The following is a 26,127-nucleotide window of genomic DNA, read 5'->3' on the forward strand; positions in this document are numbered from 1 at the left end:
TACCAAATAAATCCAGCATCAACATGGAAGAAACTGACAGAGAAGTGTCTCGTTTGTGGAGAGCCTACAGAACCATCAAGGAGATGGTCAGAGACAGAGGGTATTTCATCACCCAAGAGGAGATAGATCAGACCCTGGATGAATTTAGAGCCAAAATCTGCGACAGCATGAGCAGACCACAGAGGAAGCTGATGTCGTTTCAGGCAAACCCCACCGCGGAGTCTTTGGAAAAATACCCCGAGTTGGGCTCGATGTGGGTCGAGTTTTGTGACGAGCCAGGTGTGGGAGTAAACACCATGAAGAACTTCTGCGCGCATTTGATCGAAAAGAACTTCTCAACAGGGTTGTTTATTTATCAGAACAATTTGACCCCAGCTGCAACCAAGGCAATTATTGCGGCCGAGCCAGCAACTGTGGAGCTGTTCCAGGAGTCCGACATCGTCGTCAACATCACCCACCACGAACTGGTGCCTAAACATATAAGGCTCTCCACCGAGGAGAAGAAGGAGCTGCTCACAAGATACAGGTTGAAGGAGTCTCAGTTGCCCAGAATCCAGAGAGAAGACCCTGTTGCTAGATACCTTGGGCTCAAGCGCGGCCAGGTTGTGAAAATCATTAGAAGATCCGAGACATCTGGTCGTTACGCAAGTTATAGAATATGTCTATAGCTGAAAAAAAGAACCAACAAAAATAATAATACTCTTTTATCTGCAGCTTTTGATCGTAGGTCAAGTCTATTTGCAGGGCTGGCCAATTGTCAGCTTGAGGGTAGGTTCAACTGATCAGTCCAGACTAACCATATTTGGCGAAAATCTACCCAATTCTTGCAGCCATTACCCCATCCCGTTCACCAGTCCACCAGCTTACGTCTTTCAGCTCAAGACCCCGACTGGGACTCACCTCAACACCCTGAGACCCCAGAAATGTAGACCCAATCGTCACAATCAGACTATCAACCACGTGTTTGCCCTCATACTCATACACCAACAGATCATTGATAACCTTAGCTCCTCCTTCAACCATCACGGACTTGATCCTCATTCCCTGTAAAGCCTTGAGGATATCCATCCAACGCATCTGGCCATTCACCAAAGGAAGGGGAACAACAGCCAGCTCAATAACCTCGTCTATTACCACGTGATCTCCAATAAAAATAATTGGTTTTTGCGCATTCACCTTTTTCATTGTGGATGAGTTATAAAGGGATCTCATCTTGAAGTCCGGGTCAAGGATGATTGGCCTTATGGGATGTTTCTTGGATGCCTTTTCAAAGTATCTGCAATCCAATTTAGGGTCATCTGCAAGAACAGTACCAATTCCAACTAAAATAGCCTCGTGGAAATGCCTGATATAATGAGTCATGCTCTTGGTCTCCAGATGGGAGATAACCGTTTGTTTCCCTTTGGCTACGGAGATCCTCGAGTCCAGCGACTGGGCATAAGTTAGTGTAACAAAAGGCAGACCGTTTGGTTTTGGCTGCGGCAAATACGAGTCCAGAAACGGTTTAATTGATTCTGGAGGAACCAATGAGGTCATTTTCGGAAAGAAATAGGCCGGCTTGGGCGATTAGACGGAAGAATACAAGACAAGGTTTGAAGTGGGGGGATGGGGCATAGTTAATTCCCCATAGTTAGCGTGCCATACTTAACGAGGCTCCACATCCTGACGCGATGCCTATGCTTATGCTTGTACCACTTTGATGCCAATCATTATTACCACTCAAACGCTGAAATGAAGAATATGACCCCGAAGGAAAAGGAAATAGCTGGTGTAAGTTTCAGGATCAAACTTAAATTTGTTTCCCGTTCAAGGTGTTCGTGTTTTACTGACCCACTCGCAGAACCTCAAGGCTGCATTATGGTACAACGTTTCCAAGATGGTGGAACACGAAGTTGCGCTGTTGAACACAAATTCTGACCACGAAGAGGAAATTACAGCCTCCGACACTTTTGTCGCCGGAATGGTGGAATTGGTGTACAACCAGGCACGTAAGTATCAAGAGGTTATAGACCGTGTTGACTGTATGCTAACGAAAACAGTATCGCTTGGAGAAGACCTGGAGTCGTTTGCAAAGTGAGTTGAAATTATTCGTGTTATTTGAGCTTGTTTGCCCGCTTCTACTGGAGTGACTAGTGTACTAACCCTTCAGACATGCCAAGAGGAAAACCATCAGCCCGCAAGATCTCTACATGGTCACGCGAAGAAACAACGTGTTGACGGAGGAGATACAAAAGTTCCAGAGAGGTGAAACAGTACAGGATCCTGCTGATGACGAATTATCCGATCTTGACGAGGCAGAACTGTTGGAGTTGACCAGATCGTAGGGTGAGTTGGTGTATCGCTTGAGACTTGAGACTGGTCTCGTCCGCACCTTGACTGGACTTTGGGCTTCAACTTAGGGGTTAAAGTCTATGTTATCCGTTATGTTTGTGAGTACTCAAAATTAATATATATATATATGTCTTCCGGTATTTCTGGGGATGTAGACAATCCAAACCCATGCTATACTCTCCATCATGGTAGGCAACTTTAGCCGAGGTCGTGTACTACCGGTCATTTTCTGACGAACTTGTTCGACATCTTTGTCTTGTTCGACTGAAAAATCCAACACACCAGTACCACACCGCCGGCTCCACAACCATGAATAGACTAGCATGGGTTACCTCTAGGCTGTTTTCAACAACGGCCAGAGTCAGTGCCATTTCGAGGAGGAGAGCTTACAACACGCCAAAGGTGCTACACTCTCTACCACAGTACCAGCCCTCGCTGGGAGCCTTTCAGATCCCTGAGTTGGAAAGAACAAGAATAGTGCCACAGTCGCCAAACTACTATTCCGGTAACCCGATGCACGAGGAATTTGTTGAAAAGCTCAATGTGTTGCTGAGAAAATACATTTCGCTTCCTTTTGACATGGCTTCCTCTTCGAAGAGTGAATGGCTCACATACGAACAGTACCTCTCGATTGTTGACCAGAGTGGTACCTTGTCCTTGTTGCAACATGACAAATTAGTGAGACAGCTGATCCGGTTAGCTGCCATTGATCCACAGCTACAGTCCGGAGAATTGCTGAAAGCCATCGAGCCGTTCAGAAGGAAGAAGGACGACTCCAAGGTGGTTCCACTCCAAAAAGAACTGGACCACTTTGGAAGGTCTGTCACTGTGGGCAGAAGGAAGACCGCCAGTGCCAAGTGTTACCTCGTTGAAGGAGAGGGCAAGATTATTATCAACGGAAGGCCTCTCAACGAGTACTTCCCCAAGGTGAACGACCGCTCCAAAGTGTTACACCCACTCAAGGTTGTCGAAAGCGAAGGGAAATACAACATTTTCGTCAAGGTTAGAGGAGGAGGAGTCACCGGCCAGGCTGATGCTACAGCTCTTGGAATTGCGAGAGGAATCATCGTCCACAACCCATTGCTGAAAAAAAGACTAAGAGCCGGTGACTGTCTTACGAGAGACAGCAGGCACGTTGAAAGAAAGAAGCCTGGTAAGGTCAAGGCCAGAAAGTCGCCAACCTGGGTCAAACGTTGATCATTGTATATACATCATTAAAATGGCTAAGCTCGTTACATATCCTCAGAAACAAAGTCCCATTGTAGCTGAAACTGTTTGCAGGTGTCTCTGAAATGGTTTTTGCCAGTAGCCAGCAAGTACTTCCTTCGGTCTAAATCCTGGACAGCTTTGTGGGATTTGAATTCTCCTTTGGCGTACTCAAGAAGACTGGATCTCATCGAAGGGTCTTCAACCTCTGCAAGAGGGTTAGTCAAGAATTGGCAAACCCATTGGGCCTGGCCGCCCAAGAAGGCTGAACGCTAAAAAAGCTCTCAACACTCACTATATGCGGTCCTCAGGACCTTTCTGTAAAATGACTTGACCGAATTCATAAATATGAACCGAAAACATGTTAGTCCCATAATTCAGCCAATCCCCACCACATCTCCATTAGCTATATCATACCTCTTCAAACGAGGGCATTGGCCCCTTCGAACGTCTGGCTCTTCGCACAGAGTGAGAAGTTGTAAAGTATCGTATCAACTTCATGACAAAATGAAAGCAAAAATAATTCAGCAAACAGAAGAACAACTCCTTTGAAGTCGCATTCAATACCGTCTGGGAACTACAGGTGAAAAATTCTGCCTTTTTGGAGTCGTGTCAGTAAGAGTCCCCCATCTGCAAGCAAGAAAAATTCAAGAATATGAATCACAATTTGTCTCGATATTTGATTACAAGACACTCGTACCAGACAGGGTAAGTTGATGTTAAAAAGAGGACTAAAAGCAGTCTTTTTCACACATTTACCACTCTATCGAGCACCCATTTCTATTTATTCTTTCTCTTCAAAAAGATATCAAAGAGCGATGAGTACATCCGTTGGCCAAGTTACCGCCAGTCTACAGAAACTGAACCTGGAAGTCCCACCCGCTGTGGAGGGCTCATATCCTGACGGAAACATTGTTGATCTTGGCCGTAATTACATCACCAAGCACTTAGCGGAGCTCACCGGTGTTGATGCCAAAATTGTGTTTCCAGCGTTGGAATGGTCTACTACGCTTGACAAGGGTGATTTGTTGGTCGCCCTTCCAAGACTGAGACTCAAAGGAGATTTGAATGCCCTTGCCGAGAAGATCGCTAGTGATTTTCCTTTGGGGGGCTATCTCTCCAAGGTGGTTCCTCAGGGGAAATTCTTACAGTTTTGGTTTGATGACCAGATGCTGCTGTCGCTCGTGACCAAGGAGATTCTTGACAAGGGGGCCCAATATGGTTCTGCACCTATTGGAGTTGGAAAGAAAATTATCGTTGAGTTCTCGTCGCCAAACATTGCCAAGCCATTCCACGCTGGTCACTTGCGTTCCACAATTATCGGTGGTTTCCTCTCCAACTTGTACGAGAAGCTGGGATGGGATGTGGTCAGATTGAACTATCTCGGTGACTGGGGAAAACAGTTCGGTGTTTTGGCAGTTGGATTTGCCAAGTATGGTTCCGAGGAGAAGCTTGCTGATGATCCTATTGACCATCTGTTCCAGGTATACGTCGCTATCAACAACGACATCAAGGCCGAGAAGGAGGCTGGTGTTGCCGAGGCCGATTCTATTGATGAACAGGCCAGAGCCTTTTTCAAGAAATTGTCTGACGGAGACCAAGATGCATACAAATTGTGGGCCAAATTTAGAGATCTTTCGATTGAGCGTTACATTGATACCTATGCTCGTTTGAACATCAAGTTTGACAGCTATTCCGGTGAGTCCCAGGTCCCTCAAGAGCTTATGGAGGGTGCAACCAAAACTCTCAGAGAGAAGGGCTTGATTACTGAAGACCGTGGTGCTTTGCTGGTTGACTTGGCTCCTTTCGACAAGAAACTGGGCAAGGTGTTGGTTCAGAAGACCGACGGAACTTCCCTGTATCTTACGCGTGATATCGGAGCTGCCACCGACCGTAAGGCCAAATATAACTTTGACAAGATGATCTACGTGATTGCGTCTCAGCAAGACCTGCATGTGAAGCAGTTCTTCAAGATCCTTGATCTGATGGGATACGAATGGGCAAACCCCAAGAAGGAGCAGCTTTTGCACGTGAACTTCGGTATGGTGCTTGGAATGTCTACGAGAGCCGGAACCGTTGTTTTCCTCAACGATATCCTCAACACCACCAAGGAGAAAATGCTGGAGATCATGAAGAGAAACGAGGACAAGTATGCCCAGGTGGAGGATGCCGAGAACGTGGCCGATCTCATCGGTATTGCTGCCGTTATGATTCAGGACATGAGTGCCAAGCGTGTGTATAACTACGAATTCAGCTGGGACAGAATGCTGTCGTTTGAAGGTGATACTGGTCCATACTTGCAGTATGCCCATTCTCGTCTCAAGTCTATTGAGAGACTGGCTGGTATTCCAGAAGAGGAGTACCTCAATGCGAAGATGGACTTGGCTGTTATCCTTGGAAACGAGCCCAAGGAGTCGGACTTCCCAGCCGAAGAGTACGCCAAAGAACTGGAAGCCTACGAATACAGAAAGCAAAAGGTGTCTTACCTGGTCAAGGTGTTGTCGCAATATCCAGACAGTCTTAGATTTGCCTCTAAGAATAGCGAGCCATCCACTGTGGTGACCTACCTGTTCAAACTGGCCCACCAGTTCTCGTCCACCTACAAAGTGTTGAGAGTTGTTGGAGAGGAGCATGACGTGATGTTGGCCCGTCTCACGCTGTTCGCCTGTGTTCGTCAAACCCTCAGCAACGGTCTATTGTTGTTGGGAATTACTCCTGTTGATAGAATGTGAATTTTTGGTAGTAATATATTTAATACCGATGAGTTAAACTGAAGCTACAACTAGATGATGCAAGGACACCATGGAGAGTACTTTTTTGGAGTTTTTCAATCTGTGACCTGTTTTCAAATGTTTTTTTCTCTCTATTTTGTTTTCCTGTCCATCACCTCAATAATCTGGTCGATGTTAATGATCTTAATCCCGTGCTTCTTTCCAAACTTCAAACAGTCGTCCAGTCTCATCATCAACCCATCATCGTCCTTCACTAGCTCGCAGATAGCAGCTGCAGGCTGCTGTCCTGTAAGCTCACAAAGCTGAACCGACGCTTCCGTATGTCCCCTTCTCGTTCTCAGAAGTCCTTCTCTTGCACGAAGAGGACAAATGTGGCCCGGTCTCATAAAGTCCAGAGGCTTGCTTGTGGGATCCGCTAGCTTTGTCACTGTCAAGGCCCTGTCATGGGCTGAAATTCCGGTAGTGGTACCGTCCTCGTAATCCACCGTCACCGTGTACGCAGTCCCGTGTCTGTCCGTCTGATTGGGGATCATGTATGGAAGCTCCAGGGCATCCGCACGCTCCGTGGAAAGGGGAGCACACACATATCCCGAAGAATGGCGCACCAGGAAGGCCATTTTGTCACTGGTTACTTTTTCCGCAGCAATTATGAGATCGCCCTCATTTTCACGATCTTCATCGTCCATGACTATGAGAAATTCTCCATTTTCTAAATGACACTGTTAGTGATGGGGCCCTTCCAATGACTCGATATACCTCGTGGATTTTCTACCAAAAAACCCACAAAACTACCATATGGCAATAATACTCACTGTAGGCTTCCAAAGCTTCATCAATAGGCGTAAAAAGCGACATTATTGCTGGAGTTCTCTTTGTTGGAAGAGTAGAGAAGTGTGAGGTTGAAATGGGCATCGCTTTCTCGAGTAATTCATATGACTTAATCAGCTTAATAAGCGTTTACTCAACCGGTGAATCAGTCTCGGTCAGAGTTAATGATTTTGGATGATTAAATGCTTTTAAATTGAAAAAAGAGAGATGATTTCAAGGGAAAGATTAATTGGTCAATATAGAGACATACATATATATATATATATATATTTATATAGACCACTTCCCTTTTTGAACTGCGATTCTACCAGCTGGACACTCTAAGTAGGCTACGCCGTGGGAGGGGCACGGACTTTGGGCGATGACTCCACCGCTGCGGCTCGAACGGAAATTTTTGTAGATGTATTTATGGTGTTTGCGGATAATGGAATGCGTGCAAATTATGTGTGTGACCACTTTGAAAAAATCAGTCATGTGTTTCGGGGTTTGCATTGGAATGGGAATGGCTGGCTTGAGCCGCACTGAAGGTGTACTATGGAAAGTACAGAATGCATTTCCAGTCTCAGCTTGGGATAAATTTTTAACTATATTGGGGTAGAACATTTGATCATTTGATGGACAATCTGATGCGGTGTGCCAATTTAGCCTACAACTCAATGCAAAGAATGAACGAAAACTTCCGTCTTTTCCGAATTCATCCCAAATTTGAAAAATCTTTAGAAAGAGCAGGCCTATGTTCACTCCTTCTAACTATACCACTAGCCGTATAGCCATACAGCTACTGAGTCTGGCAACCAAAAAAACACTTCCACGTACAGTCTTCATGGCTCGCCTGTATATTTCTCCACCTCTCAATTATATCAAATCAATATCCGAACAAAGCTATTGATTTTTCAACTAAAGCTTGTTCCCCAAGCTTTCGTGCACTACCCACCCGGGGCCCTGGACCCAAATTAATCAACGCACTTCCTGCCAACCACAAGGGGGAGAGGCAACAGATTTAAAACGATAAGGCGTAACTGTCCAATCCAATAAACCGCTCACCAACATGAACAGGATATTCGGCACCAGGAGCACTGCGCCCAAGCCGTCGCTTAATGATGCCATCAGCAGCGTAAGTATTTCGAATCAGGTTCCGAAAGTTGCACTACTAACTTCTCCAGATTGACGAAAGGGTCTCCACTATAGACGTCAAGCTCACCAAGATCAACACGGAACTGAGCACGTACCAGCAGAAGCTATCGAAGATGAGGGATGGTCCTGGAAAGCAGGCGATGAAGCAGCGTGCGATGAAATTGCTAAAACAGCGGAAACAGCTTGAGGGCCAGATGGATCAGCTCAATTCGCAGAGTTGGAATATGACACAGGCCTCGATGACCACAGAGAACTTAAAGAACACGATGATAACAGTGGACGCAATGAAGTCAGCCAATAAGGAACTGAAAAGAACATATGGCAAAATCAATATCGACAAGATTGAAGCTTTGCAGGACGAGATGCTGGACTTGATAGACAAGTCCAACGAGCTCCAGGACTCGTTGGCAATGAATTACGATGTCCCAGACGACATCTCCGAGAGCGAACTGGATGCAGAGCTGGATGCTTTGGGAGAGGAGATGAACTTTGAAACTGAAGCTGGCGAGGCTTCGGGATTACCATCATATCTGAGCGCAGATGATCAACTACCGTCCTTCGTGGACGAAGAGGATCACATCAAGGATCAGGAGAGAGAAGTGGCTGCCTAGTGATGACCTTTTTGAGCCTTAATAAGTGTTTTCTTGCTGGAACAAATTCATCACCAGTCTTGGAATTGGTAGCTCTCTATATACAGTGTAACAGTCTATCTCTACTTCGTCACCCTCTTTATCGCCATAAAGTAATTTCCAACATGCTCATTTTCCGTAAACTTCCATCCATATGCTGGCAAATAGACACACCCTTTGCTCTCTTTGACTTCGAACTCCGGGTTCTTGTCAAACCACTCTTCAATCTCCTTCTCGTTGATGTATTTCGAGTGGGTGTGAGTTCCTTTGGGAACAATTTTCAACACGTATTCACCCATAGCAATGGTGGTAAACCACGAAATAAAATCCCTGTTAATGGTGGAGAGAAACACCCATCCACCTGGCTTGACTAATCTGATGGCAGACTTCAGCACCTCAGCAGGATAGTCCACATGCTCCAGCATTTCAAACATGGATACCACATCGTATTGCTCTAGACTTTCGTCAATCTGCTCGACTGCTTGCAAGTCGTACGAGAGCTTTTTTTCTAGGATTGGGTCTAAAGCCGCATGGTTCTTAGCAACAGCAAGAACCTCTTCTGAAAGATCGATTCCTTTCACGCTTCCCACGTAAGGAAGTCTTGCCATACTCTCACTAAAAATTCCACCACCACAGCCAATATCGAGACATTTAAGCCTCATGCCTCTAAGCAATTCCTGCCTTCTTGTTTCCTGGTCCTGTAAGACACTATCAGCAATGGCATCATCCAACAGACCTACATCAAACCCAGGAATGTAGATTTCCTCCTCTGCAACATTGACCATGTTATTATAGTCATTCAGTACTAGATGCGACTTTATCGTGTTCGTAATGAAGTCCATTCGTAACAGGTTCATCTTGTGGAGAATCCTTTGTGGTCCATTCACATCCCACCACGACGAAGCCAGCTGGTTGAAGTGGGACTGTTCCACCGGAGATATGGATGTTAACCCCGAGCTCAAAGAGCGGAAACTGACCAATGGTCTAATGGATTTGACTGAGAGTCTGGAGAACATTTTGGGTTGAGGGTACTTCACAGACGAGAGCTTCGTGCCTCGTTCGTGTGATAAAACTCTAGGATTTGACGTGCGCAGTCAAAGTTAAATGTGCGGCGCACTCAGCTTCCAATGGTGTACCCTCGGAATCATGAAGGAGACTCGCGAGAACCGACAATACAGGAATGAGACTAGAAGTGTTTCCGCACTTATATAAATGCCAAATATAAATCAAGTTTGGGTTTTAGAGAAGATATCATATACTTAGCTGAAAGCGTCGAAAAACAATTCTTTAAAGTCTCGATTGCTAGGGAAATAAGGTTGACCTACTTTCGGTTTGCCCCGACAAATTCGGGCTTGTTCCGAGGGATCGTTGAGTACCCACAGATGTCTTGTCCCTGGTCATCTCAACCAGCGCGTTCTTCATTAGCATCACTACAACGATACAATAACCGCTGATTTCAAGACGAAAGCTTTCAGATGTCGTCATCCGAGTCAGAAGATGATGTGCCATTTGAAAGTATCATTGCTACACGGCAGCGGCGTGCAAATGCGGGTTCTCGACTGAGGCAACTTCTACAGCTTGAAGAACTTCATGAGGAGCAGCGAAACGATAAATTTGCCACTGAGGACGACGAAAACGTAAACCTGTTGTTCCAAGAAGACCCAGATGATAATGAATTTGTTGAAGAGAGGACTGATGATGAAGATGGGTCTGGAGACGAAGAGGAAGAGGAAGGAGATGATGATGGTGAGAATGGAGCAGAACAAGACCAAGAAGAAGGAGACAACGATGTCAATCCGGACGAAATGCTTTCCTCTGAGTCAGAGGATGATGATGCTGATGAGGATGAGGATGAAGGCGAAAAAGAGCTCCAAAGACAAGTACGGCTGAAGAAGAAAGCCCAACAGAAAAAAGCCAGAGAAGTTGCACCTATCATCAAAAAGACACCTCAAGTCACCCAAAAGAAGGAGAAGCAGACCCTCAAGCGGAAAAAGGAGAGTGCTGAGTCACTTTTGTCGAAATCTCGAAGATCTTCAACCCGTGCTTCTGCTGTTGAGAATAAGCTAGCTACTGCACAAAGACTCAAGGAGAGTGAAGCTAGAAGGGCCAACTTCAAGCCAGTTGAACGGGTGACGGAAGTCGAAATGACTCTGGAAGAAAGGCTAGCTGAGGCAGTGGAGACAGAAAAGAAAAACATTCTCTCGTTAACCCAATTCTACGAACAAGAAGGCGAGAAGAAAGAGCGACAGCGCGCGCTGGCCGCGGCCAAGAAGCTGAGAATGGTGAACTACGTGAGTTTCATATCTCATGGCGTTTATGTGACTCCCATGGATGAGGCCAATGAGATACAGAGACTGAGAAATATCGAGTTAGCCAAGGAGAAGAAGAGTCGGAGATATAAGAAACGGAAGGTGGAGAAGGCCGAGGAGAAGACCGAAGAGAAGGCCGAGGAGAAGAAAGATGGTGATGAAAAGAAGGAGAGTGATGCCACAGCCAAAATAGATGACACCTCTACTCTCATGGAAGAAAAGAAAGAAGGTGATACTGCGGCTGACGTTAAGCCTGATTCGGAAGCTCAACAGACACCTGAAGATGAACTGGCCAAATCGGGAACCGGAACAGATGAGCAACAACTCGAGAAACCATGTGATATTGATGTGAAGATAGAAGACGCTGGATCTTCGGAAATTCCAGAGTCAGAGGTTAGGGAAGTGTCCGAAGCAGAGCCTCAAGACGCAGAACAGACCTCCGAACAGATCCATGAAGACGTTGAGATGATTGACGCAGATACTGTTGCAGCTACAGAGACCACTGAGTCAGTACCAAACGAAACAGCTGATGATGTTGAGATGCCTGATGAACCGCTCAAGCCGCTGGAACCCCAATCCATAATCAGACAGGAAACTAAGAGTGGCCGCCCTAAAAGGGAAACGAAAAAGGTGAAGTTTGCAGACGAGGGAAGCTCCGAAGAGAATGACAAAACTCTCGAAAAGCCTTCTGAGTCTGAGCCTACCTCTTCCAATGTCGAACCAGAACCAGCCAAATCACCAGGTGACTCGCAATCACGCGAGCAATCCGAAGAACCAGAAGAGATCGCCGAGAAACCTCAGTACGAAGGACCTCCACAATTTGTCGCAGTAAGTCACCTCGTCTTTGAAGACTTTGACGAGCCACCTTCGACCACCGAGATCAAGAAATACATCTTTGGACCACAGGCGATCTTGCCTGCCACGAGAAGATCCAATCACGTGGAACCAGTTGCTCGTATAAAACCTGCCAAGGAGGTCACTCAGACACTTTTTACGCCTTATGACCGATTATATGCGCGCGAATTCGACTTCATTTTGAACCAAATGCCACGGTTTGGTGAAATCATCAAGGTCGAAGAGGTGGTCGAGGATGTGGAAGAGGAAACCGAACAGGAGGTGGTGATTCGTACTCCCGCACCCGTGGGAATCTACTTGCCTAACGGTAAAAAGAAGAGCTGTATGATCTCGGGAAAAGCTGCTCAGTACTACGATCCCAAGAACGGCATACCGTACAGCAGTGTTGCTGCTTTCAGAACGTTGAAAGATCTACAAGATCACAAGTATGCGTGGGTTCAGATTGAGAAAGATGACGAGAAGATCAAAGGTGGAATCGGGATTTTTTCGCAGTTGTGGGACGGAAAGCACGCGAAGGGCGTTCCTGATTGGTTCTGAACAGAAGAGAGGGAGAATGAACTTCGTGAAGGAGTAGTTGAGACGTTGAAAGATTTTCGATGAGAAAGCTCCATGAGACCTTTCAAGATGCCTTGTGAAAAGTTCCAAAAGACTTCAAGAGCTATCCAGGAACTTGTCGAAAAGTCTTACCAAACCTTTACCAAGTTCCTCGCCTGCAGCACCAACTTTTCACCATATATGTACGATATGTAATACTACACCAAAAGATGACCTCGTGCATTATGTACAAGTACAAATTTCCTCAGTCTGGTCTAATTAGGATTCGTACTGTGCTTTAGTTGTTCATCATGAGATGCAAGCAGATCTGGCTGGAATTTCATCAATGTGGTTCTCACAACTGGAACAAACAGCTTAGTCACCTTGGTCCTATGTTCGGAGTCACCCGTTCCAGAAACATTGAAGATATACTCGTCCTCGTCCTGGTCATGGAACAGTTCCGGTATTGTGACAGTGAAAAGAGACGTGGCATCACCTTCTTTGTACTCCACCTCAAATTCGAGCTTCATATCGTAGATACATCTGATCTTTCCTTTTCTCTGGGTGACATCACAATCACCAGTCAAAGACTTGATGCTTACAACATGAATGTCGTAGCCATCCTGGGCCAGGGAAACAGGCAGCAGTTTTTCATCCAGATACTGCTTGGACCATGGCAGACAGTTCTTGTCTACCCAGTGCCTATCGGAAGAGGAGTTAGAACACTGAACGTCACTAGGCTACGGGATGATGGATTATGAAAATTCACCCTCACATCACCACCAGCCACCTAAACAAGTACCAAAACTTACCAGTTGTTGGGATTATGAACGACCATGATCTTTGCGCGCGATTTCTGCTAGTGCTCCAGCGGAGAGGTTTGCAGTCAGAAAAGTCGTAGACGAGATCCTCTTTGAGTCTTTCTGGAAGCTTCGTGTGATAACGCGTGCAAAACCCAAATTGGTTAGCGCACATATTTTCTATAGGTCGTGCGCAGCGGCCCCACGTGAAGGGTTCAAGGTGTCCCTCTCTTCGCCAAGTTGGATCTGCTCTCTTGGTCGAGTGCCCCTCGTGCGACCATAAAAGATCTGCAAAGTCTGTGCGAGCGTGTCAAGTTGCTGATATAGGCCGTTGGTTTTCCCACGTCCTTTGTGTGAACATCCAGAAGCAGATTTCAGATCTCGGCAAACGCAGCTGTTTCCCCGACGTGTTATCGCCTGACCAGAATCGGATACTGGTGCAAAATTGCCCTTCTTTGGGAATTCAACTCCAAAAGGCTGCCTGGAGACTCACAAGCCTTTGATCTAACCAATTGATGCATAATGGGATCTGAAGACGTGGAGCTCAAAGAGTTCCAGCTTCCCTTCCACCACAAACATGAAGGATCACAGGCACCAGCGTTGCTAGGGACGCGGCAAAATTCGATTGTCTTCAAGCAACAGCATCAGCTTCAGGGTTCAATTTACGAAACGTACGACCCTCTGCGTGAGAAGTGGTCGTATGCGATAGCAGTCCAGGCCTTTCTGGTCTACCTCATCTACCTCTACTATGAACGGATTTGCAATGTCCACAGACTGTTGGGATGCGTGTTAATGGGAGGACAAACTGCGTGTATGGCCCAGTCCATAAATCAGCTCTACAAAAGACAATATGACCTGAACAAGCACATCAAGTTCTTCGTTTGGGGCGTGATCAACGGAGTCCTGACCATGTTTTGGATCGAACTACTGCTCAAGGTATCAGCGAAGACTGTGGTACGCGTTTCACTTGACCAAGGCATTGGAAACCCGGGTTTTCAGCTACTTTTCGTCACATTCGACTCCATGTGGGATCGCGCTAACCTTATTGAACGCCTAAAGAAGACGTACATCCCGACGTGCAAGATATCGTTTTTGTTCTGGCCGTTTGTGAGCATCGTTTCGTTTGGGTTAATGAGACAGGATCTCATTTTCCCCTTCAATTGTTTTTTGAGCTTGGTGTGGTCAGTGGTTCTCGCAGTGATCACGTGACGGGAGGACAACCGGTTGATAATAGGGACAAAAACTAATAGACAGGAAAAGATAGACTAATTTGGATTGTGGATGCTTTTGTAGGGCAAAAGCTGTTTAATTATTCTTTGTAATGGAGCGTGGTCATACAGCGTGGTCATATAGCAATGAGAACTGAACACCGTTTGAACAGCCTGGTTGGTTATTTAAGATCGCACACAAAGAGCACACCGCTTTGTTAGTTCCTTGAATGTAGTAATATCCTATAGTAACTGCTCTAATATATTCGTTGAGACTATTCTCATGATATTAGTCCGGTGATCTCAGGCTTGGGTCGCGTATCAACCAATACAGTTGCTCACCTCGAGAATTCCCATGGCTTAGGCCAGCGAACAACGGCAAAAATCAACGGATCAAGCGTCTTAATGATGTAATTGATAGTCCCGATTTACTGGAAAGAACGAGCTAAACACTTACTCACATTCAATTGGTCTGGCGCCGGTAAGGCTGGATTTCCAAAGACCCTGTCTTGACTCTTTTGGCACTAATCGGACCGAGCACTACTATTTTGACACTTCAAACTCCAGTGAGGTAAGTCATTTTCAACACGTCTGCCAATGTCTTGTTTATTAACACCATACCACGAGAATCTCCCCAGCATTCTCTCCTCACGATTCGGCGCAATGTCAGCACGCAGTCCAAACCTCAATTGCCTAACGCGACACTTCGGTCGATTTCAACTTCAAACCAATCATATCAGCCGGCAGAAACGGGACGAGATGACTTGCCCGAAATGGCTAAACTAAGCCGATGGCACACCACATTGTTGAAATAGCCGGCCGGTCTGAATGGGGCCAAAAAAAACAGAACCGAGACATGGCACCCTAGAAACACCCTGGAAGGCACCCTGAAAAGACCCTGTGCATACCCTAATTGAGATCCAGCGTGAAACTAACACTTGAGGCTGGAAGTAGAGGAACTGAACCCTGCAGTACACTCAGTACTAGTCGAATTCGCAGCATATCATCAAACTCCCGGGCAAGCCAAACTGGCAGAGGTAGTAGAACTGGTAGAAGACCACCAGAAACACCCAGACTACCAGCCTGAGAAGAAAGGAATCAGCAGCCAATACAGGAAGATATTTCAGAGCGGAATTGAAAGAGCCAAACTGGAAAAAGCAGTATAGCTAGCAAGCAGCAGACCTCACAGCAACATCACCAAACTTACCATAGACGATCCACAGCTGCAACCACATCATAACCAAACTACCGGCGACATCACCATTCCCAAAACAAGCATATCATGGTAGACGATAGCTACTATATCACAACCCACGAGGCAGCCCTGGCTGTGGTAGCCACAGCAATGAAGAAGTCGCGGCTGAGATTAGACACTCTGATCATCAACTCGATAATGGGAGGAATACTTTTCAGTGTTGGAGGAATGCTTCACATCATGGTCCAGGCCCAAAATCCAGGATTGATAGCATCAGATCAACTGGGAATAGTCCAATTATTGCAAGGACTGGTGTATGGACTAGGTCTCTTCAATGTGGTGATCATGGGTGTTGACCTTTTCAACTCAAATATCCTCTTCTTCAGCGTGGGACTCATGAGAGGTGCCGTTACTATAGTAGATCTGCTCATCAGCTGGTTTGTTTCTTTCTTCTTCAACCTGGCCTCCACCATCATGGTGGTTGCGCTGGTGATGCACGCCTCAGGTGTAGCAAGCACAGACAACTATATTCAAGGTTCGATCGACATTATCGTTGAGAAGGCAGAATTTTCCTTTGCACAAACTTTTGTCAAGGGAATAGCATGCAACTTTTGTGTTGCCTTGGCCATATACCTCCAATTAATGGTGAAGCCTCTTCACGTGAAACTTTTGATGATCATTCTTCCCGTCTTCACCTTCGTCTCGATGGGATTCAACCACGTTGTGGCAGACATGTTTCTATGTCCTGTGGGCCTGTTTAACAATGCTCCTGTCTCGGTGGCTACTTACATCTGGAAGATCATGATTCCCGCTGCCCTTGGCAACATAGTAGGTGGTGCTTTCTTTGGAATCACGATACCTTGGTATCTTCATTTGGTGGTCATCGAGATGGACCAGAAGAGACTTAATCTTCCTCAGTGGGATCAACGTGATGAACAGCCTGAACTCAACATGGACTCAAGAGTCGTTCGTGTTCCCATAAGGCAAGAGAAGGACCAATTGGAATCTCCCAATTCTGATTCGACGAGCTCGTTTTCACAGGAAGGACGCAACGACAACGATCCTGTGCAGATGTTCGCTGAAAATAATAGGAATAGTCTTGAGCGTGCAAACACGAGTTCGACGATGCGGTCAACGACGCAGTCAACTAATCGTAAGGTCAGATCACCAAAAGGTGTATTTCCAGTGTATGGAATGGGCGAGCCACTTGAAAGAGAAAAGTCCATTGCCACTGGAGAGGTAGACCCCAATTTTGACGACATTATAGACGACGAGATAGCTGCTGAGGCTAATACCGAGGCAAATGCCGACATACCGAACAGTTACAATCCAGACAAAGACACTCTTGGAGGCGTTCTTCGCCAGACGCTCTCACGGGTGACCACTCGGCAAGCCAGAACCAACTCGGATCTGGAATCCGCAGGTGCTCCCAGCTTCAAGCGGCATTTTAGCTTCGGAGGAGGCAGGAATTCTGACGACATCAGCAAACGTTTGGCCGATGCTCGCATAACTCATAGAGCAGCAAAATGGTCCGACGATGTGGCTGGCATCGCTAATGATTCGATTCTGCAACCAAGAGTTATCAAGTTTGATGAACAAAAGCAACAGCAGCAGCAGCAGCAGCAGCAAGAACAACAGTCACATAGAGCTTCCAGATCGGAAACTGTGCGATCAGTTTCTGTTACCCAGGAGTCTGCTCACAATCAGCAGTTAAGGTTGGATCAGGCGAGTGAAGTGAGCATTGATAGCTCTGCATCTGACGCAGAAGAAGAGGAGGGGGTGTCTCAAGAAGCCGGTGAACGCAAAGACAGCTCTTGAAGTGCTTAGAGAGCCCCATGGGTCCTCAAATGTCACAAGCCCAAGACTCAGCCATCATAGATTTAGGCTTTGTCTTGAACAACCTCATATATAACCGCATCAGCTCATTCTAATAAACCATTGCATCCCATGGATATTCTAAAGCAGCACACTATTCATTGAAAGAACAGAAAGAACAGAAAGAAACAAACTTGTTTGAAGAGGATAATTTCTTTGCCTTTTCGCCATTCTTTCAATGTCATTTCCCAAAGCGGAAACCATAGGCTACCCACCCGAAGTGGCTCACCAAACGCTATGATTGTTGAAATTCAGAGGTAATTTGCTGGAGACATTGATTAATGGTAAATATCTGACTCTGAGACTTAACAGTTCAAGTTAGTTCGAAATATAAACGATAATAGGACCTTAAGAATACTCGGCGTGCTTCACGGTTCGATTTTGCGGGGAGTTCATTACCTCAGCAAAAACATTATGAGAGATACACGACCAAGAGAGATGAGATAACTTAGTTAGTCAAAAGAACAAGACGCGTCTGGGGCTACAACACACTCGAGCCTTAAACCAAAATGGCAGTTTCCAAAGGAATGAAAAAGCTGAAATTCAGCCAGGAGCTGGTTTCCACTGTAAAAGATCCTATTGGTTCGAAGGATCTTGTTACGCGGTTACAGGTGAGCATCTACTAACAAGTACTTTACAGTGATTGAATCAACTAACTCTCTTAGTCTCTGTACACAGAGCTGGCCGCGGCCTCTCCAAATACGTTAGACGTGAACACGTGTGATGTTATCAAAACTAAGATTCTGGACAGAAAGCTTCTGAAAAACGCCAACCTTGCTGTTCAAGCTTACACGGCATGCTGTTTGGCTGATATCTTGAGGCTTTACGCGCCAGATGCCCCTTACAACGCCCCACAACTTACTGAAATATTCAAATTTATCATTTCGCAACTCAAGCACTTGAATGATGCAGCTTTCCGAGATCTCTATGTCCAATTGCTGGAGAAATTGGTGGAATCAAAGTCCATTGTATTGATTACAGACCTGCCTTCTTCCGATAAACTCATCGAGGCATTATTTGTTGTGTGCTACGACTTATCAGCGAATGGACTCAGCGACCAATTAGAGCCTCTGGTGAGCTCTATGCTTTCGGAGGTGATCTCTGAGTCTGAAGACATACCCACGAAAGTACTCAAGCTGATAATGAATAAGTTTTTGGCCAACGCAGTTACTCATATGAAGAACCAGACCTCGCTGAATATAGTTGCGAGCACAGTGATTCCTGGATTCACCTTTTCGCTGGCTATTTGTCAGTCAAACGTTGACAGATTGTCAAGACACATCACCAAGTTTGTGTCTGACGTGGTCTACGAGTCCATAAAGGGCAAGGAAAACGAGTATGGTGACAGCGATGACGAGGATGAGGATGAAAACGGCAAAAGGACCAACAAATTTGGTTCCTCGGGATCCTCAGACTCTCACGACCAACTCAAGAAGATTCACACTTTGCTCGTTGAGCTCTGGAGATACGTTCCAGACATTCTCAGTTCTGTGATGGGTCTCATTGATAACGAATTGGAAGCAGACGACGAAAGTGTCCGTATACTAGCGACAGAGACAGTGGGCAAGATGATCTCTCTGCATCCAAATAATGCGGATGTTCAGAACGAAACTTTGATAAACTGGAGGCGAAAGGCTCTGGATGTATCGCCCGTCGTGAGATCAACATGGGCCAAATCTGCAGTGGGTATCATTTTGGACGGAGTTGATTCGTCACAAGAGATCACCAACGGTCTGACAAAGTCTCTTCTTGATAGTGATGAAAGAGTCCGGTTGGTAGCGAGCAAAGGACTATCGTCCATTCCCCCAGATGTTTTCGTGAAGTCAGTTGCCAATGAGACTCTGATGTCTACTCTTGGTCAATTGGTGAGAGAAAAACACCCAGAAATCAGAGACGAGATCATAAAGGTACTTGGAGGGTTGTACTCGCACTCTTTTGATGATCTTTATAAGGGTGACTCCAAGCTGGATGCTACTATTGGTTGGATTCCCGAGAGCATTCTGAACTTGGTTTACATTAACGACAAAGCTGTGAATTTTGCAGTTGACATATGCTTATTTGAAGACATTATTCCAATGGAGAACAACCCGGAGAACAGAGTGGTAAGGATGCTATCTGTGGTGGAACATCTCAGCGACAGAGCTAAGTCCTCATTCTTTGCTGTGATAAAAAGACAGAAACAGTTGTCTGATACTGTTCAGCAACTGCTCATGTTTATCGACATGAAAGAGGAAGGTGTTTCAGACAAAATTGAGAAAACCATCACCTGGCTCGCAGCCGCATTTCCAGACCGACAAGTTGCTGCGAACTGTTTGAATCAGTTTATTGAATTGAAAAACAGACGATTTTTCAGACTGCTGTCCATGATTACCTCTCCTGACTATGATTATGATTCTTTTAGAAACTCCACCAAGGAACTTCTCACCAAACTAAGCGATCCGAAGAATATTAAGATAGTGGGTCCCTCCTCTGTTAACGTGTCTGCTCAGAACATGGTCAAAACGATGAAGCTTCTCATCTACAGAGCAGGGTTTTTTCTTTCCAATAAGTCGAATGTTGGTGTCATGACCAGGATCGCTAAAGAGAGCCAGAACAGCCAGAAACAATCTGCCCAGGCTTTCTTGAAGCAGTTGTCCAGTATTCTGCCTGAGGTCATTCAAGCTCACATCAGCGAAATGTCTGATTTCGTTAGTCAATTCTCAGCTAGTGAAATTGCAAAATGGGAAGACAGAGAGTCTCTAGCACCGACTTTGAAAATCATGTACAATGCTACAAAGAATATCAAGACCTCTTCCCTGGGCTCGAGTGTTACTGCTTTGAAGGAGATTTGTGCTAACGGAACACCACACGAGGCCAAATACGCAGTGAAGATATTGGCGAAAGTGAGACCTATTCGGGAGCTCGAGCATGTGTTGGATACAATTTGGCCTTTAGACACATATGAGAAGACCTTCCCTACTCATTTGTCTACAATATCTGAGGTGGTCTTGGCATATCCTGACTGCATAGAGGATAGGGCTAGTGAGCTTACAAATTTGTTGATCAAAGAGATTCTTCTGAAGAATGGAAAGGTTGGTGAGGAAGGCGAATCGGACGAGAATAGCTGGGTGAGCGATGAAGAGCTGGAAAATGGAAACCAACCATACCTTCAAGCAAAGCTCATGGCACTGAAAGTGTTTGTCAACAGGTTAAGATCGCTGAAGGACGATGAGGAGAAGCTGAAGGTGGTTGCTGAACCTGTTTTCAGAATGCTGTTCACGTTTGTGAACAATGCGGGTGAGATTGTGTCGCAAAAATCGCCAACCTGGCCCACGCCTGTTTCATACCAAGTTAGACTAAGACTGGCGGCAGGATTGGGATTGTTGAAGCTTGCGAAGACACATCGTTATGGCAATATGATCAAACCGCAAACGTTGAGCGCGCTGGCTTATCTGATTGAAGATCATAACAGCCATGTCACGAAGGCTTTCCTACAGAAGCTACGACAGTACTTGAATGGTAACCTCATTCCTGAAAAATTTCTTACTCTGGTTTTCTTCACTGCATATGAGCCAGATGAAGCCTCAAAGAAGGAAATGATGACCTGGGTTCGTGCCACTATGAATAGACGAGTTAGCCACAACGATACTGTCTTCGAAAGGACCTTTGTTCGGTTACTTCATATGGTTGCACATCACAATGAGTTCCTGGATCTTCTCGAGTTAGCAGAAACTCCTGGCGATGAGCAGGCGAACCATTTACTCCAAGGATGTGCTCTTGCCTTAGAGTACATCGTTTACTTTCTTGATCTAGTTGCTTCTCCCAACAACTGCTCTCTATTGTACTATCTTGCTACCCGGATAAAGCAATACAGAGATGGCCTGGTTGACCAGGAAGCATACGAGACTGAAACGTTGACTGTTCATGCTAAGGCGATATATATGCTCTCAGACCTTTCACAGTTGGTCATTAGGGAATATTCACTCAACAGATCGATTGTGTTGCAAACGTGGCCTGGATCATATCAGTTGCCTGCTGATTTGTTCTTGCCTATGAAGTCAACCGAGGAGGCAAGATCGATTGCTTCATACTCGTTTCTGACTGACACCATCATCAAGAGATTGTCTGCAACCATAAAAGCAAAAACCTCACTCCACAGTTCGACTAAGAAGAGAACCGAGAAACGGATTATGGGTCCTCCTGCAAAGGTAGCCAAAACAACCCAGACTCCAGTGACTAGAAAATCAGATCCCAGGCCGCAAGAGCTTAGCAAGCAAGTTGAGTCCCCGGTGCCAAGTGCCGAGTCCATTCTGGCGACTTCCTCTCCTCTCAAAAAGACACCAGACAAGGAGCCGAAGAAGAGACAGGCTAAGCCCAAGGCTTCGACCAAGGCAAAGAAGACGAAGTCAGTCGCCGAGCCAACCAGGAGAAGCTCCAGAGCCACGAAGAAGGTGAACTATGCTGGATCGGGAGACGAATCGGAAGATGTGTCTGATGAAGACGACGATGAAGCTGAAGTCGAAAACTGATGCTACAAACTCAATGCTAATATAGTGATTTTCACTTTTTAATAATGTTCATGTCGGTATCTGATGAAGATTAAACGAGAGTTGAATCAAAAGATCAAGTTGAAAAACATGTATCCTTGCAAAACTAGAGCTGTCTGATATTACCCCAAAAACTCAAGCATCTTATCTCTACCTTTGAATTCGATCAATTTCTTGATCTTTAGTAAATCGTTGATCTCGTCCTGGGTCAACATGTTCTTTTCGTCATTATTGCTAACAACCGCGCCTGGTCCAAGAGCAACCCTCACGAGTTCGTCAAAATCCAGTTTCAATCCCATGGGTTTCTTGCTCAATGACGAAACTCCATCTATGAAGTCACGCGAGTCTCCATGTAAATCAGGAACAAGCCTTCTGTTCTGTTCCTCGATCTGTTCAATCTCATGTCGCTTTTTCGTTTTTGCGATATCCAGGAAATCAAGAATGATGCCCTTTTCAGGAATGCGATATACAACGTTCTCACTGGTCAGGATCTTGTAATTTTGATCGCTAAGAGGAGCACTTACACCGTTCTTGGTGGTGGTGATGTCAAAATAAGGAGGAGTGGGTAAATCGACCACCTCATCTTCACTAGAGCTTTCTTCCAAGGAGGTGTTGATGATCTCAACATTGCCATCATTTTGAAACCCTCTGGTCATGGAGACATCCACTACATCTGGTTTCTTCATCTTTCTTTTAGGAGCAACCAGGTCTTCAACGTGGTTCGGACATTTCCACTTGGTTCCCAGAGTCTTTGCCGTAGCCAAAGGAGGATCCAGACAGTCCAGATGCCATGCCAATGAGCAATATTCGCATTGAACAATCTGTTTGCCATGAATTCCAGTCTCTTTGCACCTATAACAGGTTAGCGGATTACCCTGTCTGTCGTATAACACGTCTGAATCAGCCTCTTCCAATCTTCCTTGCTTTACCACCTTATCCGGCTTGAAGGATTCGTCCTGATACTCTCCTGTCTTGGAGGAAGACACCCCCTCATACAGCTCTCTAATCTTCTTGGGCAATCTATAAGAAGCAGGGTTTCTGATTTCCGCCTGGTTCATCAATTTGGAGAAAATTCCAACGTTGTGCTTAGGAGGAGCTCTTCTCTTGGCGAGACACTCACGACAGTACCAACTCCCCTCTGGAAGATTGCCCTCGTCGTAAGGAGGATCGCAACAAACAAAATGGAAAGAACGGGGACACCCTTCACAGCAAAGGAAGATACCCAAATGACCACACGCTGAGCAGAAATCATCGTTATCTTTCGTGGCTTCCCCATTCGCATTCTGCTGAGTTCTTGGTTCAATCTCGAGTTCTGGCTCGGTAGTTGGACCAAAACCAAAGGCATTGGCCCTCGAATGTTTCTTTGGAGATTGTTTCACCTTCTTCATTCGATCTTCCAACTCAGGGGTAGATTGAGGGTGGGCCTTGTGGTGAACAACAGGCATCGTTTCCTGAGCCTCTTTGAAACCTTTTCTGGGAACAGATTTTAGTTTTTTGTGAGTTCCTAGTCTAGAAACGCTGATCTTAGTCAACGCATCAGAGTCTTGAGTATTGAGCTTCGAACGATACCTTCTCTCGGCGTTCTCGTGAGAGTTTTCTGCTTCGTCAGCAATCACAGATTCGTCCGGCTCAATCGAACTCTCGCGAGTAGAAATATCTTCAGAAGCCCCTTCTGACTTAAGGGTCACTGGAGAGGTTGATTTGGGTTTGCGCGCAATCACCAGCTTCTTATTTGGCCAAAGAGCCTTCTTTTTAATTTTCAAAGGTGGCGGTGTCTCCAACGGATACCCTGTCACAGACGGCACCGGCGAGGCCAGTTCCCATTCTTCTGGGTGCATCGTCTTCTTGAACATGGCTTTGATATTGTAGCTGGCAATTTCTTTGCCTGCTCTTCGACTCGGACGCTTGGTCAGTTGTGGTTCTTCGGGGGTTGGAGGGTCGATCGTTATAGGTGACGAGACGTCGCTCTCCTTCAAATCGCTCTCTGAAGCAGTACTGAAAAAATCGAGACGCTGCTGTTTCTTAGGCGGTTCGGACGGCACATCGCATGATTGGCTGGAGGTAGCGAGCTCCTGTGTTTTGCGCAAAAGTGACTTTCCGTTTGTTTCCTCAATAGAATCGTCAATATCCATGTCTGTGCCATCTGAAACTGGCACGTCAACCTCATCTTGCAATGCTTTCTTCAGCAGCATTCTTCCTAGCGACTTGTTGCCATTTTCACTCCCCTGGAGCGATTCTGCGTGTTTCGACATCGGCGTTCCCGGCTCGACAGCGGCTGCAACCATTCTGCTAGCCCCAGACACGTTTTCAAGGAGTACAAATTCACACAAACGCGCACTGGCAGCCAATTCCAGTTCTCAGCTCCCAAATACCACAAAGATCAGCGTGAAAGCGCAAATATTCACCGAGTTACGAGAAAGAACAAAGTATAAATCTACAACAAGAGCGCTCCCGCGAAATCTGGTCCAAGAAGCGTGTTTGGTGGTTTCCACTACCATGCAAAAGAGGTTGAAAATTTATTCCGAGAGTTGCATTAAGGTGCATTTGACGCGGATTATCTTTAAGATGATCCGGAAGAAGTGAAGAAAGGTTGTATTTGTAGATTGTCTTGTCTTTTTTTACATTAAGGGACGTATTTTTAGGCAGAGGCAGCGGCAGCAGCCTTCTTGGCCTTCTTCTTGTTGACCTTGAGGGACTTCTCCAACACGTCAAGGATGTCTTGGTCTTCGATCTTCTTGTCGGATTGGACAGAGGAGATGTCGAAGTCGGGGGACGAGAGCTTCACGTTTCCGTTCTTGGTCACAGCAACAGTGGTGTAGAACTGGGCGATGATGGCACCCTCCTTCTCGTACATCACGTCGTAAGCGTTCATCACGTTGTGGTTGACACACTCCTGCAAACCCATTCTTCCTTTGGTTGGGTCATTGAGGTTTCTGGTGGAGAATGGGAAGTCAGAGGCCTTCTCCTTGATCTCGTTCAGCACAGCTCTCGAGGCCTTGAGCTTGAGCTGGTAGGTGTTTCCGGTCAACTTGTAGATGGTGGTTCTGGTCTCTCCTTGCTTGACCTTTCCGTCTCCAGTGGAGATGAGAATGTCAAGACCGTAAACCTCGGCGTCCTCAAACTTCATAGCAGCCACAGAGGCCTTCTGCTGCTCGGATGGGTTGATGATGATCTCCTTTGGTCCGTTCAACTTGTTACGTTCCTGGTTATGCGAGAGCATTCCCTCAAGGGCAACACAGCCGTAGGCCTTGGCGACTTGGTCCACCACTCTGGTGACATCCCAGTTCTTCTTGCCTGGCTCCATGGTTCTGATAGCGGCCTCAGAGGCGTAGTGGGCAGCAGCAAGCACATCAGCCACACGGCCAGTAATTGGACCGGCAGCATCCACAACAATGGTGTCAGCAACGATGGAGGCAAAACCATCAACATGAGCACCGAGCTCGATCTTGACAACATCACCGGCCTTCAACTCAATGTTGGAGGGCTCGTCGGCGTTGATGGGCGAGAGATGGGCAGTAACCTCGTTGGGGGAGACGGTGGTTGGGAACGCAATTCCCTTTGGGATCTTGCTGGTCTTCTTGTTGTTGTAGATTTCACCAAGCTTGGAGTCGAGGAGTTCATCACCGGCAACACAGATGTCGTAGACCTTGGCTCCAGCAACACAGAGAGTCTTGACATGGGCAAGGACCTTTCCCGAGATCTCACCTGCGGTCTTGTATTTTTGGACAACGTCGGAGTTGTTGATAGAGTTATCGACTGCGTTAAGTTAGTATACTAAATTGGCAGAGAACCAGGCGTATTGATGGCGTTTGCAGAACATCATGTTACGTGTTGTGTGGAGACGCTTTGGAACACGAGTTTGAAGAGCGCCCATGTTTCCAGACTTGCAGCACCACCGCATTAGCAAATACTTGGTTAAAGGACATAGTCACACATACTCTTTTCGGACATGTTTATTGGATCCA

The 26,127-nt window shown here is 46.1% G+C and overlaps 16 protein-coding genes across 16 annotated transcripts; 9 read left to right on the forward strand and 7 right to left on the reverse strand.

Moving 5' to 3' along the window:
• Positions 1 to 23: 23 nt before the first annotated feature.
• KUCA_T00004894001 (uncharacterized protein) lies at positions 24 to 668 on the forward strand (the record flags this gene model as incomplete). The annotated part of the gene is made up of 1 exon (XM_022606025.1): positions 24 to 668. One exon carries the CDS (start codon positions 24 to 26, stop codon positions 666 to 668), a length of 645 nt encoding a protein of 214 aa, XP_022460898.1.
• A 145-nt stretch (positions 669 to 813) lies between these two features.
• On the reverse strand, positions 814 to 1,536 carry KUCA_T00004895001 (uncharacterized protein; the record flags this gene model as incomplete). Its single annotated transcript, XM_022606026.1, has 1 exon — positions 814 to 1,536. The coding sequence occupies one exon, from the start codon at positions 1,534 to 1,536 to the stop codon at positions 814 to 816; it is 723 nt and encodes a 240-aa protein (XP_022460899.1).
• Positions 1,537 to 1,731: 195 nt separating this feature from the next.
• Positions 1,732 to 2,324, forward strand: KUCA_T00004896001 (uncharacterized protein; the record flags this gene model as incomplete). Its single annotated transcript, XM_022606027.1, has 3 exons — positions 1,732 to 1,770; positions 1,841 to 2,073; positions 2,150 to 2,324. 3 exons carry the CDS (start codon positions 1,732 to 1,734, stop codon positions 2,322 to 2,324), a joined length of 447 nt encoding a protein of 148 aa, XP_022460900.1.
• A 316-nt stretch (positions 2,325 to 2,640) lies between these two features.
• On the forward strand, positions 2,641 to 3,528 carry KUCA_T00004897001 (uncharacterized protein; the record flags this gene model as incomplete). Its single annotated transcript, XM_022606028.1, has 1 exon — positions 2,641 to 3,528. The coding sequence occupies one exon, from the start codon at positions 2,641 to 2,643 to the stop codon at positions 3,526 to 3,528; it is 888 nt and encodes a 295-aa protein (XP_022460901.1).
• Positions 3,529 to 4,253: 725 nt separating this feature from the next.
• On the forward strand, positions 4,254 to 6,269 carry KUCA_T00004898001 (uncharacterized protein; the record flags this gene model as incomplete). The annotated part of the gene is made up of 1 exon (XM_022606029.1): positions 4,254 to 6,269. One exon carries the CDS (start codon positions 4,254 to 4,256, stop codon positions 6,267 to 6,269), a length of 2,016 nt encoding a protein of 671 aa, XP_022460902.1.
• Positions 6,270 to 6,400: 131 nt separating this feature from the next.
• Positions 6,401 to 7,124, reverse strand: KUCA_T00004899001 (uncharacterized protein; the record flags this gene model as incomplete). The annotated part of the gene is made up of 2 exons (XM_022606031.1): positions 6,401 to 6,957; positions 7,082 to 7,124. 2 exons carry the CDS (start codon positions 7,122 to 7,124, stop codon positions 6,401 to 6,403), a joined length of 600 nt encoding a protein of 199 aa, XP_022460903.1.
• Positions 7,125 to 7,367: 243 nt separating this feature from the next.
• KUCA_T00004900001 (uncharacterized protein) lies at positions 7,368 to 7,700 on the reverse strand (the record flags this gene model as incomplete). Its single annotated transcript, XM_022606032.1, has 1 exon — positions 7,368 to 7,700. The coding sequence occupies one exon, from the start codon at positions 7,698 to 7,700 to the stop codon at positions 7,368 to 7,370; it is 333 nt and encodes a 110-aa protein (XP_022460904.1).
• A 445-nt stretch (positions 7,701 to 8,145) lies between these two features.
• Positions 8,146 to 8,842, forward strand: KUCA_T00004901001 (uncharacterized protein; the record flags this gene model as incomplete). The annotated part of the gene is made up of 2 exons (XM_022606033.1): positions 8,146 to 8,211; positions 8,261 to 8,842. 2 exons carry the CDS (start codon positions 8,146 to 8,148, stop codon positions 8,840 to 8,842), a joined length of 648 nt encoding a protein of 215 aa, XP_022460905.1.
• Positions 8,843 to 8,943: 101 nt separating this feature from the next.
• KUCA_T00004902001 (uncharacterized protein) lies at positions 8,944 to 9,876 on the reverse strand (the record flags this gene model as incomplete). The annotated part of the gene is made up of 1 exon (XM_022606034.1): positions 8,944 to 9,876. The coding sequence occupies one exon, from the start codon at positions 9,874 to 9,876 to the stop codon at positions 8,944 to 8,946; it is 933 nt and encodes a 310-aa protein (XP_022460906.1).
• A 459-nt stretch (positions 9,877 to 10,335) lies between these two features.
• KUCA_T00004903001 (uncharacterized protein) lies at positions 10,336 to 12,561 on the forward strand (the record flags this gene model as incomplete). The annotated part of the gene is made up of 1 exon (XM_022606035.1): positions 10,336 to 12,561. One exon carries the CDS (start codon positions 10,336 to 10,338, stop codon positions 12,559 to 12,561), a length of 2,226 nt encoding a protein of 741 aa, XP_022460907.1.
• A 272-nt stretch (positions 12,562 to 12,833) lies between these two features.
• KUCA_T00004904001 (uncharacterized protein) lies at positions 12,834 to 13,396 on the reverse strand (the record flags this gene model as incomplete). Its single annotated transcript, XM_022606036.1, has 2 exons — positions 12,834 to 13,260; positions 13,371 to 13,396. 2 exons carry the CDS (start codon positions 13,394 to 13,396, stop codon positions 12,834 to 12,836), a joined length of 453 nt encoding a protein of 150 aa, XP_022460908.1.
• Positions 13,397 to 13,880: 484 nt separating this feature from the next.
• On the forward strand, positions 13,881 to 14,567 carry KUCA_T00004905001 (uncharacterized protein; the record flags this gene model as incomplete). The annotated part of the gene is made up of 1 exon (XM_022606037.1): positions 13,881 to 14,567. One exon carries the CDS (start codon positions 13,881 to 13,883, stop codon positions 14,565 to 14,567), a length of 687 nt encoding a protein of 228 aa, XP_022460909.1.
• A 1,281-nt stretch (positions 14,568 to 15,848) lies between these two features.
• On the forward strand, positions 15,849 to 17,579 carry KUCA_T00004906001 (uncharacterized protein; the record flags this gene model as incomplete). Its single annotated transcript, XM_022606038.1, has 1 exon — positions 15,849 to 17,579. The coding sequence occupies one exon, from the start codon at positions 15,849 to 15,851 to the stop codon at positions 17,577 to 17,579; it is 1,731 nt and encodes a 576-aa protein (XP_022460910.1).
• Positions 17,580 to 18,145: 566 nt separating this feature from the next.
• KUCA_T00004907001 (uncharacterized protein) lies at positions 18,146 to 22,144 on the forward strand (the record flags this gene model as incomplete). The annotated part of the gene is made up of 2 exons (XM_022606039.1): positions 18,146 to 18,247; positions 18,302 to 22,144. 2 exons carry the CDS (start codon positions 18,146 to 18,148, stop codon positions 22,142 to 22,144), a joined length of 3,945 nt encoding a protein of 1,314 aa, XP_022460911.1.
• Positions 22,145 to 22,284: 140 nt separating this feature from the next.
• Positions 22,285 to 24,447, reverse strand: KUCA_T00004908001 (uncharacterized protein; the record flags this gene model as incomplete). Its single annotated transcript, XM_022606040.1, has 1 exon — positions 22,285 to 24,447. One exon carries the CDS (start codon positions 24,445 to 24,447, stop codon positions 22,285 to 22,287), a length of 2,163 nt encoding a protein of 720 aa, XP_022460912.1.
• A 353-nt stretch (positions 24,448 to 24,800) lies between these two features.
• KUCA_T00004909001 (uncharacterized protein) lies at positions 24,801 to 26,113 on the reverse strand (the record flags this gene model as incomplete). Its single annotated transcript, XM_022606042.1, has 2 exons — positions 24,801 to 25,918; positions 26,101 to 26,113. The coding sequence occupies 2 exons, from the start codon at positions 26,111 to 26,113 to the stop codon at positions 24,801 to 24,803; spliced, it is 1,131 nt and encodes a 376-aa protein (XP_022460913.1).
• Positions 26,114 to 26,127: the final 14 nt, after the last annotated feature.

The sequence above is a fragment of the Kuraishia capsulata genome, genomic scaffold (genome assembly GCF_000576695.1).
Source record: "Kuraishia capsulata CBS 1993 genomic scaffold, Kuraishia_capsulata_scaffold_6, whole genome shotgun sequence".
NCBI lineage: Eukaryota > Fungi > Ascomycota > Pichiomycetes > Pichiales > Pichiaceae > Kuraishia > Kuraishia capsulata.